Here is a 17,466-nt window from a genome sequence, read left to right as displayed (position 1 = left end):
GGGACAAAAAACAAGTCACAAAAGCGACTGTGCTGATTTTGGTAGTGGGCTGCATGTGCATGATATCTACTGGAGGGGCAGCACCCCCCCCCAACCTATACATAAATTCCTGCAACACTTTCAATTGGAATTGGAACCGGAGCAACCTTGCCGCTGTTTTTTAGGACTACAACTCCCGTCATCCCTCAGCACTGGCCATGGTAAGCTGGGGCTGATGGGAGTTGGAGTCCAGCAGCAAGAAAACAAAAATATAGGGGGTGGGGGAAAGACACGCGTTTCCAATCCCCCTTTCTTTTCCCAGGAATTTCCTCCATTTCCCCCACCCCCACCCCGCCTCGCGGGCCTTTGCTTCTCCCAGGGTCGGGGGCGGAGATGATTCTGGGATCCACCCCAGTTTTGTGCAGGTTGCGACCTCCAAAGGGGCGACGCCGAAGGGGGTCGATCCTCAGAAAAGACTTCCTCGCAAACGGGTTGCGCCTGTGCGGAGTCACTTCCTGCTCCGCCTTCTCCCGGGGGAAGCCTGGTGCGAGAGGGGAGACCCAAAGTAGCTTTTTCATATATGCTGTATATATTGCATCTCCGGAAAGCGGGAGGATCTCCTGGGATTTGAGGGATCAGGTGAGTTAGCTCGCTTGCAAGGGGCTGGGAGGTGGGGCTGCGTGCAGTGCAAAAGAGAGGAGGAGGGAAAGGGAAAGGGAAAGGAAGATGTGATTTACGAATTTCTAGATCTAGATATATATAAATAAAAAGAAGCCACAAAAGGGGGGTGGGGAGTCAAATATAAGTGTAATAGAAATGTATGGGATTTTTTTCAAAGATACGCAGACAAACAAATTACAAAAATACATTTCTATTACACATATATTTGACTTCCCTCCCCCCGTTTTGTGGTCTCTTTTTAGTTTTGATTTTCATACTGCATTTTCCACAATACTCCATCTTTAAGTTATTCTTTAGTTTCTCTGAATAATACATCTAACTGCTTGTTTTACGCTAATCCTGCTAATGAGCTTATTTGCATAAATGAGTTTTTTCAAATATTCCACAAATTCTCCCCGATTTTTAATTTAAAAAATTTATTCTCGGTTTCTTATTGCACCCGTTAACCTTGCCATTTTGGCATAATCCATTAATTTAATTAGCTACTTGGCTGGTACCGCAACTTTTTTCCATTTCTGGGCAGTGATTTATGAATTCCTAAAGCACACTTTTCTCAAAACATTCCAAGGCGGCATGTAACATCTGGGAATCAAACCAGCAGAAAGCTTTAACTGGAAAAAATAATCAGTAAATACTGATTGATTGATTGATTGATTGATGCAGGCAGGCACCTCGTGTGGTGGGCTTCAGAGCACAAATTGTGCTAGTGGGCATTTGTTTCATTTTTGTAAAAATAATAAATTTTGGGGCTGCCTTTCATTGCAAAGAAATAGCAAGTCACTTTATGGGGACGTGGAATGTAACAAAACATGCTGATCAAAACCATATCAAGTCCAAGGGGACTGAGGAGGAGTGGTTTGGTTTGGTTTTGAAGGGGTAATACATTTATGTGTTTTTCCTCCCCCCCCCCCACATATATGTATATGTATATATATTAAATTTTTCAGATTTTGAAATTTACAAACATTTGTCAAACAACCAAAATAAAAAGAGAATTTTATAGGTTCCCCTTGACTTCCCTCCTCCCCATTGTGGGTCCTTATGTTAACTTTTTTCCTCCTGCATCTTCTCTATTAATCCAAATCTATTAAATCTCCATTATAACCATAGTTTGACGTTAAACTACAAGTTCCATTCCAATCCTACTAATAATTTTAATTGTTTACAATGATTTTTAAAGTAAATTACAGTGGCGCCTCGGGTTACAGATGCTTCAGGTTACAGATGCTTCAGGTTACAGATTCCGCTAACCCAGAAACAGTACCTCGGGTTAAGAACTTTGCTTCAGGATGAGAACAGAAATTGCATGGCGGCGGCAGCAGGAGGCCCCATTAGCTAAAGTGGAACCGCAGGTTAAGAACAGTTTCAGGTTAAGAACGGACCTCCAGAACAAATTAAGTTCTTAACCTGAGGTACCACTGTATATATTTCCCCCATTCCTTATTAAAATTTTGCTCCTCCTGGTTTTTAATTCTTCTGGTCATTTTTGCTATTTCGGAATACTCCATCAGTTTAATCTGCCATTCTTCTCTGGTAGGGACTTCTTTCCACCTCTGGGCTAGTAACATACATTTATTTGTGTTTTTCAAGTCACTTGGAGACCTCCAGGCAACAAGCAAATAACAGATCTAAAGAAAAAGCAATAATCAGCATCAGTTGGCAGTACTCTTTGCACCCTGGGAGAAGGAAACTCATGTTATCAGTTCCCAGTCGGCGCTACAAAATTTTGTTGCAGGTCCTGTTTATCCCCTCTGATTCAGAAATATTCTTTTGTTCTTTCTTTTTTCCTCAGGCAAAGGATCCTGACCTAGAATCCAGCTGTGAACTCTGGAGGGCCTGTTATTTCCGCACTTGATTTGGTGGGAGGCTCATTTCACACACCCCAATTCAGGCCACCAGGAACCAAAATGGCGGCAGATCGTGGCGATGCGTCCGATTTTGGCACAGAGACTATCAGAAAGTTGGGTGTGAAGACTGAGAAGCAGGACCCAGTGGATATCGAGCCAGGGAACGGCACAGGGAAAGAGCCTCGTGCCGCCCAGCCTGAGAGCGCCAAGGGATTCTGGGAAGGTGCCGCACTGGACCATGTCAAATGGGAGCCCGAGGGGGCAGCGCAAGGATGCTGGGAGACTCAGTGGCAGCGGTTTTTGAAGGCGGTACAGTCCCCGCACTTGGAACGAGGAAAGGTCCCCCAACCGGGACCTGCACTGAGGGCTATTTCTCAGGCCGATCTGCCTCCCTTTGAGGGAGCGCCGGAGAGAGGCCTGCAGCTGAGGAGGCAGGAAGGAGCTCAACTCCTGCCCAGTGGTGAAGCCCACAAGAGCTCGGGGGCCGAAGGCGAGGTCCTCGTTCCTAGGACGGTAAAGGAAGAGGACCTGGATGTGGAGAGTGTCCGCCAGCACTTCCGGCAGTTTTGCTACCGGGCGGCCGAAGGGCCCCGCAAGGTTTGCAGCCGCCTCCGGGACCTTTGCCGACAGTGGCTGCAGCCGGAGAGGCACACCAAGGAGCAGATCCTGGAGCTGCTGGTGTTGGAGCAATTTCTGACCGTCCTGCCTCCAGAAGTCCAGGCCTGGGTCAGGGAGGGGAGCCCAGAGTCCTGCGCGCAAGCAGTGGCCCTGGCTGAGGACTTCCTGCTGCAGCAATCCCGAGAGGAGGAGAGATGGGAAGAGGAGGTGAGCCAGGTGCTTTCAGCCAGGTCATTTTTTGGTTAATAAAAATAATAAAAATAATAATAATACAGTCATACCTCAGGTTAAATGTGCTTCAGGTTGAGCATTTTCAAGTTATGCTCTGCGGCGACCCGGAAGTAACAGAGCGCATTACGTCCAGGTTTCGCCGCTCTCACATGCTCAGATGCTAAAAATGACGTCACGTGCATGCGCGGAAGCGGCAGAACGCGACATGCGCAGATGTGCAGTCATGTCTTACGTTCTACTCAGGATGTGAACGGGGTTCCGGAACGGATCCCATTCACATCCAGAGGTACCACTGTAATAAAATTAATTTATAGACAGTCGTAGCTTGGTTGACTAATGCCTTGCGACTCAAACATTTTGGTTCCCGAACGCCGCAAACCCAGAAGTGAGTGTTCCGGTTTGGAAAGGTTCTTGCAAAGCTTCCGCAGCTTCCGATTGGCTGCAGGAGCTTCGCCTTGGTTTATGAACGTTTTGGAAGTCAAATGGACTTCCGGAACGGATTCCATTCGACTTCCGAGGTACGACTGTACAGTGGTACCTCGGGTTAAGAACTTACCGTATTTTTCGCTCTATAACACGCACCAGACCATAACACGCACGTAGTTTTTAGAGGAGGAAAACAAGAAAAAAAATATTCTAAATGAAACAGTGGGTGTATGATTTTTGTGGTTCATGCTGTGGCCACAGACATGTGATCTGACAGTGAGTTTGGAGTAGCCCAATGCAAAAATCCTGAGGATCCATGTGGATCCATGCTTTGTAACCACGTTTTTGCACCATTGCAGCCCCAGGCAACAGTGGGTGCGTGATTTTTTTGGTACAGACTGTAGCCATGGACATGTAATGTGATCTGATGGTGAATTTGGGGTGACCCAGTGCAAAAATCCTGAGGATCCATGTGGATCCGTGCTTTGTCACCACGTTTTAAATGGGGAGGGAAGGAAAGCAAAAGCCCCCCCCCCCAAGCCAGACAGGATATACGAAGTATGATTTCTTTTTTATTTACGGTATTTCTTTTTTGGCCACCTCTGTCACTGCAACCTTTGCTCTGTGCTTGCACACTTTTGGGCAATAGGGCATGTAACACACTTTTTTTCATCTGCCAAGATATAGAAAATCAATTTTAATGTCCCTATATAAAATGCCTAGTGAAGCAGAAGGATATTACATCAGCCACTGTATTAAGGCTAAACGTTTGAAGAACAGCTCTCTATGGGGGGGGGGAGACTAAATTCCATTTTCAATCAATTGTTATTGTGGCAGCAATTATCAGTGTATAGCGCACAATGAGGAAAAGAACTTTAAAAAATATATATAAAAAACATTCTCACGTTATACTTCAAAGAAGAGTATTAGGCTTTTAATGAAGGGGAGAGGAGAGATGCTGTAATCCTCCTGGCTCAGGAGATTCTGATTTACCAGCCGCGTGTAGAAAGTATAGATTAAGATATTTGATATACAGCATATAAATCCAGAGATTTCCATGTCTCACTCTGCAATCCAGCCTGCTGTTACTTACGAGCAGGGAAGCAGGGTTTCTCTTCCAAACAAGCATACTGTCTCCCTCCAGCAGTACATTGCTTGGAGAAGCTGTAATTTGGAGGGGGCCTGGGGGCAGGGCTCTCTGCTTTTGGAAAAGAAATGAGAAACCTACCATTGTAAAGCAAAAGTCCCCCCCCCCACCCAAGCCAGCCCTCTCTCTGTCTCTCTCTCCCACCTGCATGCTTTTGCTTTTCGGCTGCCTGCGAGTCCCTAGAGCACGGAGAGGAGGAAGTGGTGGGCTGGAGCCTGCACGCAGTGTGACTAGGAAAGAATTAGAAGGGAGGACTCGATCCTTTCCTTAACCCTCTGCTTGCCAGGAGGGCAGGGGATTCCCTGCTCTTTGTTGAGTTTGAGCAAACGCAGCAACAGAAGCCGGTGGGCAGTAAGACCCTGAGGCAGAATGCAGGAAAGCTTCCGCCTTCCCCCTTCCCTCCGCCCGCCCGCCCGATCTTTTTTTTGCTTGATTTTTGCCTATTTTGCCCCTGCGCTCCGGAGAGTCAGCGCCAGGGTCCACACATTCGCTCAATAACACGCACAGACATTTCCCCTTACTCTTTAGGAGAAAAAATCTGCGTGTTATAGAGCGAAATTTACGGTAATTCGTTCTGGAGGTCTGTTCTTAACCTGAAACTGTTCTTAACCTGAAGCACCACTTTAACTAATGGGGCCACTGAGCCGCCACTGCACAATTTCTGTTCTCATTCTGAAGCAAAGTTCTTAACCAGAGGTACTATTTCTGGGTTAGCGGAGTCTGTAACCTGAAGTGTCTGTAACCTGAAGCGTCTGTAACCTAAGGTACCACTGTACTGCCCTATACCCACAGGTCTCAGGGTGTCTCACAGAATAAAATCAGAATATAAAACCACAAAATACATAATCAAACAAAAACAATAACCCCCCTTGCCCGTTTTAAAAGGGCATAGAATGTCAATCAAATCAACCAAAGGACTGGCTAAAAAGGAACTTTTCTGCTTGGCGTTTAAAGGTTTATAATGAAGGTGCCATGGGAACTTCCCTGGGGAGAGCATTCCAGACGGGGAGCTACTTCAGAGAAGGCCCCGTTCTCGTGTTGTCACCCTCTGGACTTGCAAGAAAAACCTGATTAATGCAGATTTAGAGCAGCCATGGCTTCTCCCGAAGACTCCTGGGAGCTGCAGTTTGTTAAGGCTGCTGAGACCTCTTAGGAGGCTGCCTCCCTATTCCCCTCCCACGGCCACAATTCCCAGAGTGGTTTACTAACAATCCCTTTTCCCTGGAACTCTGGGAATTATAGCTCTGGGAGGGGAGTAGGGTGTCCCCAAAGAGCTCTCAGCAGCCTTAACAAACTCGACTTCCCAGGATTCTTTGGGGGAAGCCATGACTGTTTAAAGTGGTATCGTATCATAGCACTTTAAATGTATGCTGTGAATGAGCACTCTCTTCCAGGACTAAAACAGCAGACAGCTTCACTTTTGACTCTTAGATAATAATAATAATAATAATAATAATAATAATAATAATAATAATAATTTATTATTTATACCCCACCCATCTTGCTGAGTTTCCCCAGCCACTCTGGGCGGCTCCCAATCAAGTGTTAAAAACAATACTGCATTAAACATTAAAAACTTCCCTAAACAGGGAAACCTAAACAGGGCTGCCTTCAGATGTCTTTTAAAGAGAAGATGGCTGTTTATTTCCTTCACATCTGAAGGGAGGGCGTTCTACAGGGTGGGTGCCACTACCGAGAAGGCCCTCTGTCTGGTTCCCTGTAACCTCACTTCTCACAATGAGGGAACCTCCAGAAGGCCCTCGGCGCTGGATCTCAGTGTCCGGGCTGAATGATGGGGGTGGAGATGCTCCTTCAGGTATACAGGACCGAGGCCGTTTAGTGCTTTAAAGGTCAGCACCAACACTTTGAATCGTGCTCGGAAACGTACAGGGAGACAATGCAGATCTCTCAGAACCGGTGTTATGTGGTCCCGGCGGCCACTCCCAGTCACCAGTCTAGCTGCCGCATTCTGGATTAATTGCAGTTTCCAGGTCACCTTCAAAGGTAGCCCCACGTAGAGCGCATTGCAGTAGTCCAGTGGGCCTCAGCAGCTGCTTAATTTCTATTTCTGCTTTTAATTTTCCAGGTGCCAGGGGTGTCTAAGGAGGTAGCTGCCGAGTCTTCAGAGGCAGAGCAGGCGCCGTCGGACACCTGGAAGGCGGTGCTCTCTAGAGAGGTCAAGCAAGAGGGGGACGGAGAAACCACCTGTGCAGGTGAGGATGCTTTGCACCTGATTACCAGCCACAGTTACCCCAGGGAGGTGGTCGAGAAATGTGTCCCTGCCTCCCATAAGAACTGCATAAATTGCCTAATGGGGCAGTAACCTCTCCCCGCACCTAGCCAAATAGAGAGTGAGCATGCTCTGTAACTCACCATAGAGTGTCTGTTAGAAAAGGAACAATGGAACACTAGGAGCGGGGCAAGTCAAAGTGGCCGGCTGGAAGAGATTTGGCTCTACAGTTTTACAGCGTGTACTTTGTAATTTGGAGTTTTCAAGGTCTGCCTTTAAATTGCTATGTATATATTTATTTCTATTATAGATTTTGTTTTCTGATACTTCTGTTGTACTCTGTTTCGAAAACATGTTTTGGGAAGAAGTTTACTTACAATCTTACTGGAAATTTATTTACAATCTTAAATAAACACATTGTGATGTTTTGTTGTAGCTCCCATTTATTATGACTGTGGTACCTTGGTTTACAACCATAATCCCTTCCGGGGGTTTGTTTGTAAACAGGTTGTAACCCAAGGCGTGTTTTCGCCAATGGGGCCTCCAAAAATTCTTTGTTCTAGTACAAAAAAAATGGGTTGTAATCCAAAACAAGTTTGCAAACTGGGACACGCATTTCCGGGTTTGACGTGTTTGTAATCCAAAACGTATGCAAACCAGACTGTTTGCAAACCAAGGTACCATTGTATTTTCATATTGATGGTGATGATATAAATTTTTAACTTACCTGTTGCTAATAGTAGTCATAATCATAGCTGTCAACTTACAGATTTGAAAATAAGGGACCAGCAGCCTCGAAAATAAGGGATCAGCAGCCAAAATAAGGGATCAACAATTACTTTGATAAAATACATATTTTGTTGCGTGCAAATGGCTTTAGATACCTATTAGGTTCACAAATTACCATGTAGCATATATTCAACACAAAAAAAGCAACAATTTGTTGTTGACAAAGCACAGCTGGACATAGAAAGGGCCCCATTACCTTCAGTAGCTTATTTAAGGGACATCATCAATAAGGGACAGCAGCGGAACATGGTGCTGGGATAAGGGACTGTCCCGCCAAATAAGGGACGCTTGACAGCTGTGGTCATAATTCACATCAGAGTTGCATCAGAGTCAGGTTAGAACCATTGGAATGAATGAACCGGTTAGTCATGTCCATTAAATTTGGTGGGTTAACTCTGAGTAGGACCAGCCTTAGCTACAACCCCTTGCTAACTCGCCTTTTAGGAAACCTCCTAATTAGCATTTATCTAGAATTTTAGGGCAAAGGTTCTCAAACCATTCAGCCCCAGAACACGCTTGAGGGAGCTCAAGGCCCTCCAGTCACAAAGTAGCGGTTCAAGACTAAAGCCAGGAACAAAATGGAGATTGGGTCTGGCATAATCAGCTGGCAACAACCGACATTACTGATACCTAATCACTCTTTGGCAACTGCTATTTATATCACCACAAGGATTCCCACTGTGGCAGGGAGTACCATGGCTCCATTTTCCTCAGGAAGCTGCCTTATACTGAGTTAGAACATTGCTCCATCTAGCTCAGCATTGCCTGTTCTGACTGGCAGCAGCTCTCCAGGGTTTGGGCTGGGTGTTCATCAGTATGCAGAGAGGTAGTTGGAGGATGGATGGCGGATAACGGATTGAGGTTGAATCCTGACAAGACAGAAGTACTGTTTTGGGGGGACAGGAGGCGGGCAGGTGTGGGGGACTCCCTGGTCTTGAATGGGGTAACTGTGCCCCTGAAGGACCAGGTGCGCTGCCCGGGAGTCATTTTGGACTCACAGCTGTCCATGGAGGCGCAGGTCAAATCCGTGTCCAGGGCAGCTGTTTACCAGCTCCATCTGGTACGCAAGCTGAGACCCTACCTGCCCGCAGACTGTCTCTCCAGAGTGGTCCATGCTCAGGTTATCTCCCGCTTGGACTACTGCAATGCGCTCTACGTTGGGCTACCTTTGAAGGTGACCTGAAAACTGCAATTAATCCAGAATGCAGCAGCTAGACAGGTGACTGGGAGTGGCCGCCGTGACCACATAACACCGGTCCTGAGAGATCTGCATTGGCTCCCAGTACGTTTCCAAGCACAATTCAAAGTGTTGGTGCTGACCTTTAGAGCCCTAAACGGCCTTGGTCCTGTATACCTGAAGGAGCGTCTCCACCCCCATCGATCAGCCCAGACACTGAGGTCCAGCGCCGAGGGCCTTCTGGCGGTTCCCTCATTGCGTGAAGTGAGGTTACAGGGAACCAGACAGAGGGCCTTCTTGGTAATGGCGCCCGCCCTGTGGAACACCCTCCCTTCAGATGTGAAGGAAATAAGCAACAATCCTATCTTTAAAAGACATCTGAAGGCAGCCCTGTTTAGGGAAGTTTTTAATATTTAATGCTGTATTGTTTTTAACACTTGATTGGGAGCCGCCCAGAGTGGCTGGGGAAACTCAGCCAGATGGGCGGGGTATAAATAATAAATTATTATTATTATTATTATTCAGACAAGGAATCTTTCCCAGCCTGGGACTTTCTGCATGCAAAGCACATGGTCTGCCCCTGATCTTCCTTCCTTATGTTGAGCTTGGCCTGTTGTTCCTTCATCCCTTAGCACAGAGAGACTGACATGTGGACGCTCTGCTTCTTCCAGCAGATGATCAGAAGAGGCCATTGGTGATGGAGCAAAATTGGACAGGACGTCCCGGGGAAGACGATCCACGTGGGATGTTGGCAGAAAGGGATAAACGAAGCGTTGCCCAATGCCCGGTTCGGGGAGTAACGTCTGAAATCCAAGAGGGAAAGGAAGGGGGTGCAGTCACGAATTCTTGGGGAGGTGAGAAAGGACCGGAGGGAAATGCCAAGGGGGCAAAGGCTGACCTTGAATGCGGGAAAGCGCTTGGACACGATTCCGAAAACGAAACAAACCTTGGGCAAGAGAAGCTGTGCAAGTGCCCAATCTGCGGGCAAAGCCTTAGCAGGAGAACCGGGCTCCTTATACACCAGAGGATCCACACGGGAGAGAAACCCTATAGCTGCTCAGACTGCAGGAAAAGCTTCCGGCACAAGTCGGTCCTTATTCGACATCAGAGAATCCACACGGGCGAGAAGCCACACAAGTGCCCCGACTGCGCCAAAAGCTTCCGGGACAGATCGGCTTTGGATGTGCACCGGAGAACCCACACGAGGGAAAAACCCTATCAGTGTTCAGACTGTGGGAAAAGCTTCAGCCACCGCTCCAACTTGATTACTCACGAGCGGATCCACACGGGAGAGAAGCCGTTCAAGTGCTTGGAGTGCGAGAAAAGCTTCAGCGACCGGTCGTCCCTAACGGCGCACAAACGGGCCCACACCGGAGAGAGGCCGTACAGGTGCGCCAAGTGCGGGAAGAGCTTCTCTCAGAGCTCCAGCCTCCTTTCGCACCAGAGAATCCACACAGGGGAGAGGCCCCACGAGTGCCCGGATTGCGTGAAGTGCTTCCGCGACAAGTCGGCTTTCTTCGTTCACCGGAGGACCCACACGAGAGAGAAGCCGTATAACTGCTCTGGCTGCGGGAAGAGCTTCAGCCATCGCTCCAACCTGAACACGCACGAAAGGATACACACAGGGGAGAAACCTTACAAGTGCTTGGACTGTGGGAAAACCTTCGCCCAGAGACCAAGCCTTACTGCACATGAGAGAATCCATTCCAAAAAGACATTGCAGAGCTGCTGAAAGGTTGGGGACAAATTCCGTGTCCAGAGGAATGCGTAGCTGACATCATTAGGAGACGGCGCCTGTGTTTGTCAAGTGCCTTCTCCCGTGTTGTACCCCACCTGAACTTTTAAGATCCTCCTCAGAGGCCCTGCTCAGAGATTTCCTGCCAGATGAAGGGATGAGAGCCCCCACTAGGGACAGGACCTTTTTAGAAATGGCACCCTGGTACTTGAATAGCCTTCCCAGAGAGGTTTTATTTGCCTGGTGCTACCTACTGGGCCCTTTAAATAACTGACCTTTTATTGTCTGGGCCTCTCAGTTATAAACTGAGTTTTAATCGGTGCTTCTTAATTGTGTTTCAGCTTTTTAATTAACTTGTTAGGAGTTTTTGTTGTTTGATATTGTATTTTTAATGTGCTTTTTCTTCTTCACCACAACATGCCCAGGGACCTCTTGTCATGGGGTGGCTATATAAATGCAGAAATTTACAAATGAAATGGTATATGGTTTCAGGAGATCTGAGGTTCAGTCCTCATTCACCCAGGAAGCCCTTTGCATGGTGCCTGGTCCCTCTCTCTCTCTCTCTCTCTCTCTCTCCCCTACTTCACAGGGTTGTTGTGGACATGAAATGGGGGAGGGGCCTTGCATGCTGTCTCTCAACCTGTTTGGAGGGAGAATGGGATAAAAATGTTAGAAAGTAAATACAGATCAATTTATTTATGCAAAGAAAAACTGCTTGAGTACTAATAGTGTCTGTTTGGAAGGCAGGTATTGCCCCTTGTTGACAAGTTTTGTTCCAACAAAATTCCCTGCCCCAAATCCCTTTCCCAACTATGCTGAGAATTATGTGTTAGATATATACAGTCGTGCCTTGGAAGTTGAATGGAATCCATTCCAGAAGTCCGTTTGACTTCCAAAACATTCGACTTCCAAGGCGCAGCTTCCAATTGGCTGCAGGAGCATCCCTGCAGCCAATCAGAAGCCGCGGGAGCCACGCCAGATGTCCGGCTTCGGAAAATCATTCAAAAACTGGAACAATCACTTCCAGTTTTCAATCATTCAGGAGCCAAAACATTTGAGTTTACAGACGTTCGGCTTCCAAGGTTCCACTGTATCCAGAATATTTTCATCTATTTTGCTTAATCCTTTTTTGGTTGTTCCCTTCATAATCAGTGAATCGTATTCTGTTGGTGCCCACAGAGGGGTCCATTCTTTGCAGTCAAAGTGAAGACTACAAGCCTAGCGTGTAAATATTGGGGAAATGGAGGTTGGGTCTGTCCCGTATCATTGATAATGTCAGACTATGTCTTAATTGAATTCCCTAATTAAATTACGATACGATAATCTTTATTGTCATTGTCCCATACAGAACAACGAAATTGAAAAATCTACATAAGACATTCAAAGCCCAGCTATCCCAACCTGGTTAGCCCCCTAAAAACTCTGCTACCCCATTTTTAAATACAGTATATTCCCATACAGACTCCTTACAATGCGCTTAAAAAAACCCCCCAAAATTCCCCAATTCTTTGCATTTCCTTGTTGCAAAAAGCTTTTGTCAAAGGTGAAGAGACTTAATTTTTGCTTGTATTTATTCCACACCTTAATCAATTTTTGGTACATGGATTAACTTTAGTAATATTTTTAGTAGGTCCTGAACAATACCATAAAGCAGGGGTTGCCACCGTGGTGCCCTAGACTCTGAGCTTTCATTTAATAATAATAAACAGTCTATTATTATTTTTTAATGATATTTATTGAAAAATTTTTAGAATTACAGAAAAGAACACAGCAGAAAAAGAAAAAGAAAAAAAAGAAAACAAAGAGAAAACAAACCACATCAAACAATGTAAATTAAAAAAAAAACCAAAAATACACCACAAACAGATAAAAACAAATCCATCATTCTCGAATCCTCAACTTTCATTACCTTCTTTCTTTGACCTCCTCCTCCTCCCTTTTTTTGTATCCTAGTTATTAATTATCGCAGCAAATCCTTTCCATATTTCATAATATTCTGTCATTACATTACCTTAATCTATTTTCATCTTATCTTATAGAAAACCTTAAAACTTAAAACTTAACTCTTATTTTTACCAACTTCTCATAACCATAATATTCTTACCTAATTCTTTAGACATTTTGGCTAGAGCCAAGTAATTTCGTTCCAACATTTTTCTAACATTCATCAATTTTATAAAACAATCCTAGTAATAAAAAGAAAGAAAGAAAAACAATCCAATCTTCATCCAGCGTCCCTTCCTGCTGGTCCCGGGTTTTGTCAGTCCTCTTTATCCCATTGATCTAGCGCATTAACCTCGAAACCTTATATCCGAGGCCCTTAAGTCTCTTCCATGTCCCTTCCGCAGCTCTTCTTCATATTCTCCTTTCACACATGGGAACTCCAGCTTGGTAATGTTTTTGACCCTTTTCAACAAATCAGCCCCTTTTCCAAAGTCCAGACTAAACTCCATGTGGTATTTAAAAACATGTTTCAGAATCTCTCCAAGATTAAGAGCCCCCACAGCCCCAAACATCTCACGGCCCATTGCCAGACTCGGAAAGTCCAAACATCCCTGCATAGGGGGGTCTATCCAACCCCCCATTTCCAAACCAGTCCAAACCTTATCTTTCCAAATCTGGCTTTTTCCAAGTTCATTTGTCAAATCCAAAAGCTCATGTTCCTGCAGGGCCACAGCTCCCTCCATCTCTGGCGCCCAAGATTCAGCAACATCCTCTTCTCTCATCTGTTCTGTCAGGGCACACTCCTGGTTTAATTCCTGGGTGGGCTCCACATAGTTTCCCACTGCCTGTTCAAAAATTCTGACCGCATTAGTCATCAAATCCGTATTCTCATTTAACTGTTCCAGTAGGGCATTTGTTTTACAGAGAGCACACAACAGAGCTTCTGAATACATTGTCCTACAAGGTCACAAGTCTATTTCCCACAATTGTAATCTGTAACAGCTGCAAGCTCCCTGGAATTAGTTACAGTTTCACAGTCTCCCTCTAGGGGGAAAACTTCTATTTGTTCTTTCTTTTAAGGACGAATCTAGCAACAAAGTTTCCTTTTTGAGATATTTTGTCAATATTTGTTCCTTTAAAATGCGAAAGGGAACAGTGGAATCACTATGTTTCTCTTCTTTTAGCTATCTGTCAAAAGCGTTTGTCTCTGGTCAATGAGCTTCAAACGTCAGTCCTGACACCCCGCTCCAGGATCAGGACGGTGGAAAGTCACTTTACTTTAAACTCACTTCTGCAGGTTTAAACAGTCCGAAAAAGATCCTCCTCCTTCTCCTGCTTCCGAAGGGGGTTCAACAATTTTAAATGATGAAAGTTAATCTTTTAGAAGCGATTTTCTGAGCTCTAGTTTACGTTGTCTTTGCTTTATTCTGTCTACAAAGAAACGGAAGGCTGACTTCCTGTTTAGACCTTCCCGTTTCAGTACCAAATTGAAGTAAATTTTTAAGTCCAATTCCTTTCTGCTCGCAAGTGCTTATTTAAAGTCCAATTGTCCGAAATTTAAGTACTCACGGGTGATTATTTTAGAAGCCAAATTGTCCCAGGAAAAAGGCAGCGCTCTCCGGCAACGGATATGCGGCTTCGCTCCACGGAAAAAGCAGTTGACTCTCAGCACCACGCCACTTCCCCCTCTTTGCTTCAGAGCCCGTTAGTGGGTTCCTTTGCGGGTTGGGGGGGCGCTAAGGGTGCCCGCCGAGTCCCATGGTCACAGGCTTCATCCGCCTGTGATTTTTAAAAGGGTCCCCGCTTCGCCGTAGTGGAAAACACCCGTTTCGCGTGGAGCTAGTCCCTCCAGATCAGAGGGAGTCCGCCATTGCCGATGGCGCCACCCCGGAAGTCCCTCTTACCCCGGAATAATAATAAACAGTCTAGTTCAGTGGCATACCACCTGCTTTGTCCCAGGTTTAATCCACAGTATCTCGAGATTGGGCTGGAAATGTCCCCGAACCATAGCTGTCAACTTTCCCCCTTTCTTGTGAGGAATCCTATTCGGAATAAGGGAATTTCCCTTTAAAAAAGGGAAACGTTGACAGCTATGCCCCCAACGCCATCCCTGGAGAGTAGCCGCCAGTCATTGCAGTTAACACTGAGCTATTTGGACCTGGGCCCTGACTCGGTTTCTGTGCCCTGTAGCCCCCTTTTTCTCCCCTGGAGCAGGAAAGTGCTCACCTTTGGGATTTATTTTTCTCCAAGCAGGTGGCAAGAGGTGCTGGGAGGAAGAGACGGACCGTCCAGAAATGGCCGGGGATCTCCATCCGTACTGGGTCCTGCCGGAGAACGTTGAGCCAAACCTTTCCCAGCGTCCGGATCAGGGCAAAGCTTCGGCAGGCCGGCGAGGAGGCCCATCAAATAAGGAAAGAGAGGCAGCCTCCGTTGTTTGTTATCAGCACTTCTATGAGCCGTGCGGCGACAGACAGGTACAAGAGAGGCTCACCAAAGGCGGGAGAGAGAAGACATGCCTAGAGTGCGGGAAGGCCTTTCGGCGGAGGGCCGAATTGGTCGCCCACCAGAGGATTCACCCCGGAGGGAAACCGTACGAGTGCCTGGACTGCGGGCGAAACTTTAGCTACAAATCCCGCCTCATCACCCACAAAACGATGCACACGGGAGAGAAGCCGTACAAGTGCCCCGACTGCGGGAAGAGCTTCAGCCGGCAGCCGCACCTCATGTCACACGAGAGAGTCCACACAGGGGAGAAGCCCTACACGTGCGCCGAGTGCGGGAGGAGCTTCAGCGACAGGTCTAACCTGAACACGCACAAGAGGACCCACACCGGCGAAAAGCCGTACCGGTGCTCACACTGCGGGAAAAGCTTCAGCCAGAGCTCCACGTGCATGAAGCACGAGAGGATCCACACGGGGGAGAAGCCCTACAAGTGCGGGGAGTGCGGGAAGAGCTTCTGCCAGCGGTCGCAGCTCACCAACCACGAGAGGACCCACACGGGAGAGAAGCCCTACGGATGCTCCGTCTGCGGGAGGGAGTTCAGCAGGAGGATGGTCCTCGTCACTCACCAGAGGAGGCACACGGGAGAGAGGCAGAAAGCGCATCTGCACTGCGAGAAGAGTTTTGCTCATGCTGCCGACTGTACAAGGCACGAAAGAAGCCATGCGACGCAGGGACCGCAAACCGTTGGGTTGGTCCCAGGGCTGTCTGTGGGCACACCGTGTTTAAATAAATAAACAACACCGCTGTTTCCACCTTAAGCTGAGTTCTGCAACGTGTGTTGTGAAAATTTTGCATGTCATTGCTCTTGTTTTGCATATTCCATTTTTTCCACTTAAGCACGAATAAAGGTAAAGGAGGGACCCCTGACCGTTAGGTCCGGTCGTGGCTGACTCTGGGGTTGCGGCGCTCATCTCGCTTTACTGGCCGAGGGAGCCGGCGTACAGCTTCCGGGTCATGTGGCCAGCATGACTAAGCCGCTTCTGGTGAACCAGAGCAGCGCACGGAAATGCTGTTTACCTTCCCTATTTATCTACTTGCACTTTGACGTGCTTTCGAACTGCTAGGTTGGCAGGAGCAGGGACTGAGCAAGGGAGGCTCACCCTGTCGCGGGGATTCGAACCGCCAACCTTCTGATCGGCAAGCCCTAGGCTCTGTGGTTTAGACCACAGCGTCACCCACATCCCCTTTCCACTTAAGCATGCATATAAAGGTAAAGGGACCCCTGACCATTAGGTCCAGTTGTGGCTGACTCTGGGGTTGCGACGCTCATCTCGCTTTATTGGCCGAGGGAGTTGGCGCATACACACACACAAATGTGTGCTGACCTGAAGAAATCCTGTTCAGCTTATAGAGATGGGAGACACAGGCATACCAACAAACGAACGTGTTTGCATTAGGAGATGTCCTGAATTAGAGGACCTTATGCATTATATCTTGCGCTGCCCCTTATATAATGAAGGAAGAGAAAGATTTTTAGCACCTATAATGACAAGGTCCCCTGGCCAGAACCCTTCTGACATGATTTTATATCTCCTCGCAGACACAGATAAGTATGTGACCTGGCGTGTAGCACTCTTTGCAACTGCTGCTAGGAAAATTAGAGCAAATTATATAGCCAAGGTAGCCACCAGCTGTAAAGGAGATGAATTCATCTGACCCTATCTACATCAAGCTATATTCTATCTTTATCATCAAACCCCAAATATAATTGCACACTGTATTAATTAACATTATTTTTTAATATATTAGTGGCCATGTGATAATTTTAGCTTACTTGCACCCATAAGGACCAGAAACCTGAATTATTATTATTTTTACAAGAAAGCAAGTGGAGAGTCGCAGGAAGCAGAATTCTGTAGCCAGTGCTGAATTCTGATCCTGTTCTTTGCTGTGGGAGCACTCTGCCCCGGTTGTCCCGTATTACAAAAACTATCCCTTCGTTTGGGATACATTTTCCGTTCATTTTAAAGAATACTTGTTTAACCCCCAATGCCCCTTACGTCAGTGAGAAATTGCAAGAGGAGGATCAAAATCAGCCAGAAAATTCCAGAGGGCTGGAACTTTGTGGGATGTTCCTCAGAGGGCTATAGGTTCAATCCCTGGCATCTCCAGACATGTCCCTTGCAGAGTGTGTGAGAGTCATGCTGGCTTGCCTTACAG

The 17,466-nt window shown here is 46.8% G+C and overlaps 1 protein-coding gene across 9 annotated transcripts; it reads left to right on the top strand.

Annotated features, from left to right (window-relative positions):
- Positions 1 to 286: 286 nt before the first annotated feature.
- On the top strand, positions 287 to 16,064 carry LOC308469492 (uncharacterized protein). Of its 9 annotated transcripts, none has more exons than XM_080992026.1 (5): positions 287 to 618; positions 2,453 to 3,332; positions 7,016 to 7,142; positions 9,797 to 9,979; positions 15,055 to 16,064. In XM_080992026.1, exons 2-5 carry the CDS (start codon positions 2,568 to 2,570, stop codon positions 16,038 to 16,040), a joined length of 2,061 nt encoding a protein of 686 aa, XP_080848152.1. In that variant the 5' UTR covers positions 287 to 618; positions 2,453 to 2,567; the 3' UTR covers positions 16,041 to 16,064. The 9 variants fall into 9 exon arrangements, with proteins under 9 accessions (XP_080848152.1, XP_080848151.1, XP_080848150.1 ...); XM_080992025.1 differs by having other exon boundaries at positions 2,453 to 3,341; positions 9,800 to 9,979; XM_080992024.1 differs by having other exon boundaries at positions 2,453 to 3,341; positions 15,058 to 16,064.
- The last annotated feature ends 1,402 nt before the right edge of the window (positions 16,065 to 17,466 follow it).

The sequence above is a fragment of the Podarcis pityusensis genome, assembly GCF_964106645.2.
Source record: "Podarcis pityusensis genome assembly, chromosome: 2".
In the NCBI taxonomy this organism is placed as follows: Eukaryota; Metazoa; Chordata; class Lepidosauria; order Squamata; family Lacertidae; genus Podarcis; species Podarcis pityusensis.
Note: the sequence above shows the minus strand (reverse complement) of the source record. Positions and strands in the feature narration are given on the sequence as shown.

Excerpts from the sequence above, each read along its gene's own strand:
- LOC308469492 (XM_080992023.1), top strand. The coding sequence starts at position 2,568 with ATGGCGGCAGATCGTGGCGATGCGTCCGATTTTGGCACAGAGACTATC. Across the intron at positions 3,342-7,015 it reads GGGAAGAGGAGGTGAGCCAG|GTGCCAGGGGTGTCTAAGGA; the intron begins GTGCTTTCAGCC and ends TTAATTTTCCAG. Across the intron at positions 9,980-15,054 it reads AGTCACGAATTCTTGGGGAG|CAGGTGGCAAGAGGTGCTGG; the intron begins GTGAGAAAGGAC and ends TTTTTCTCCAAG.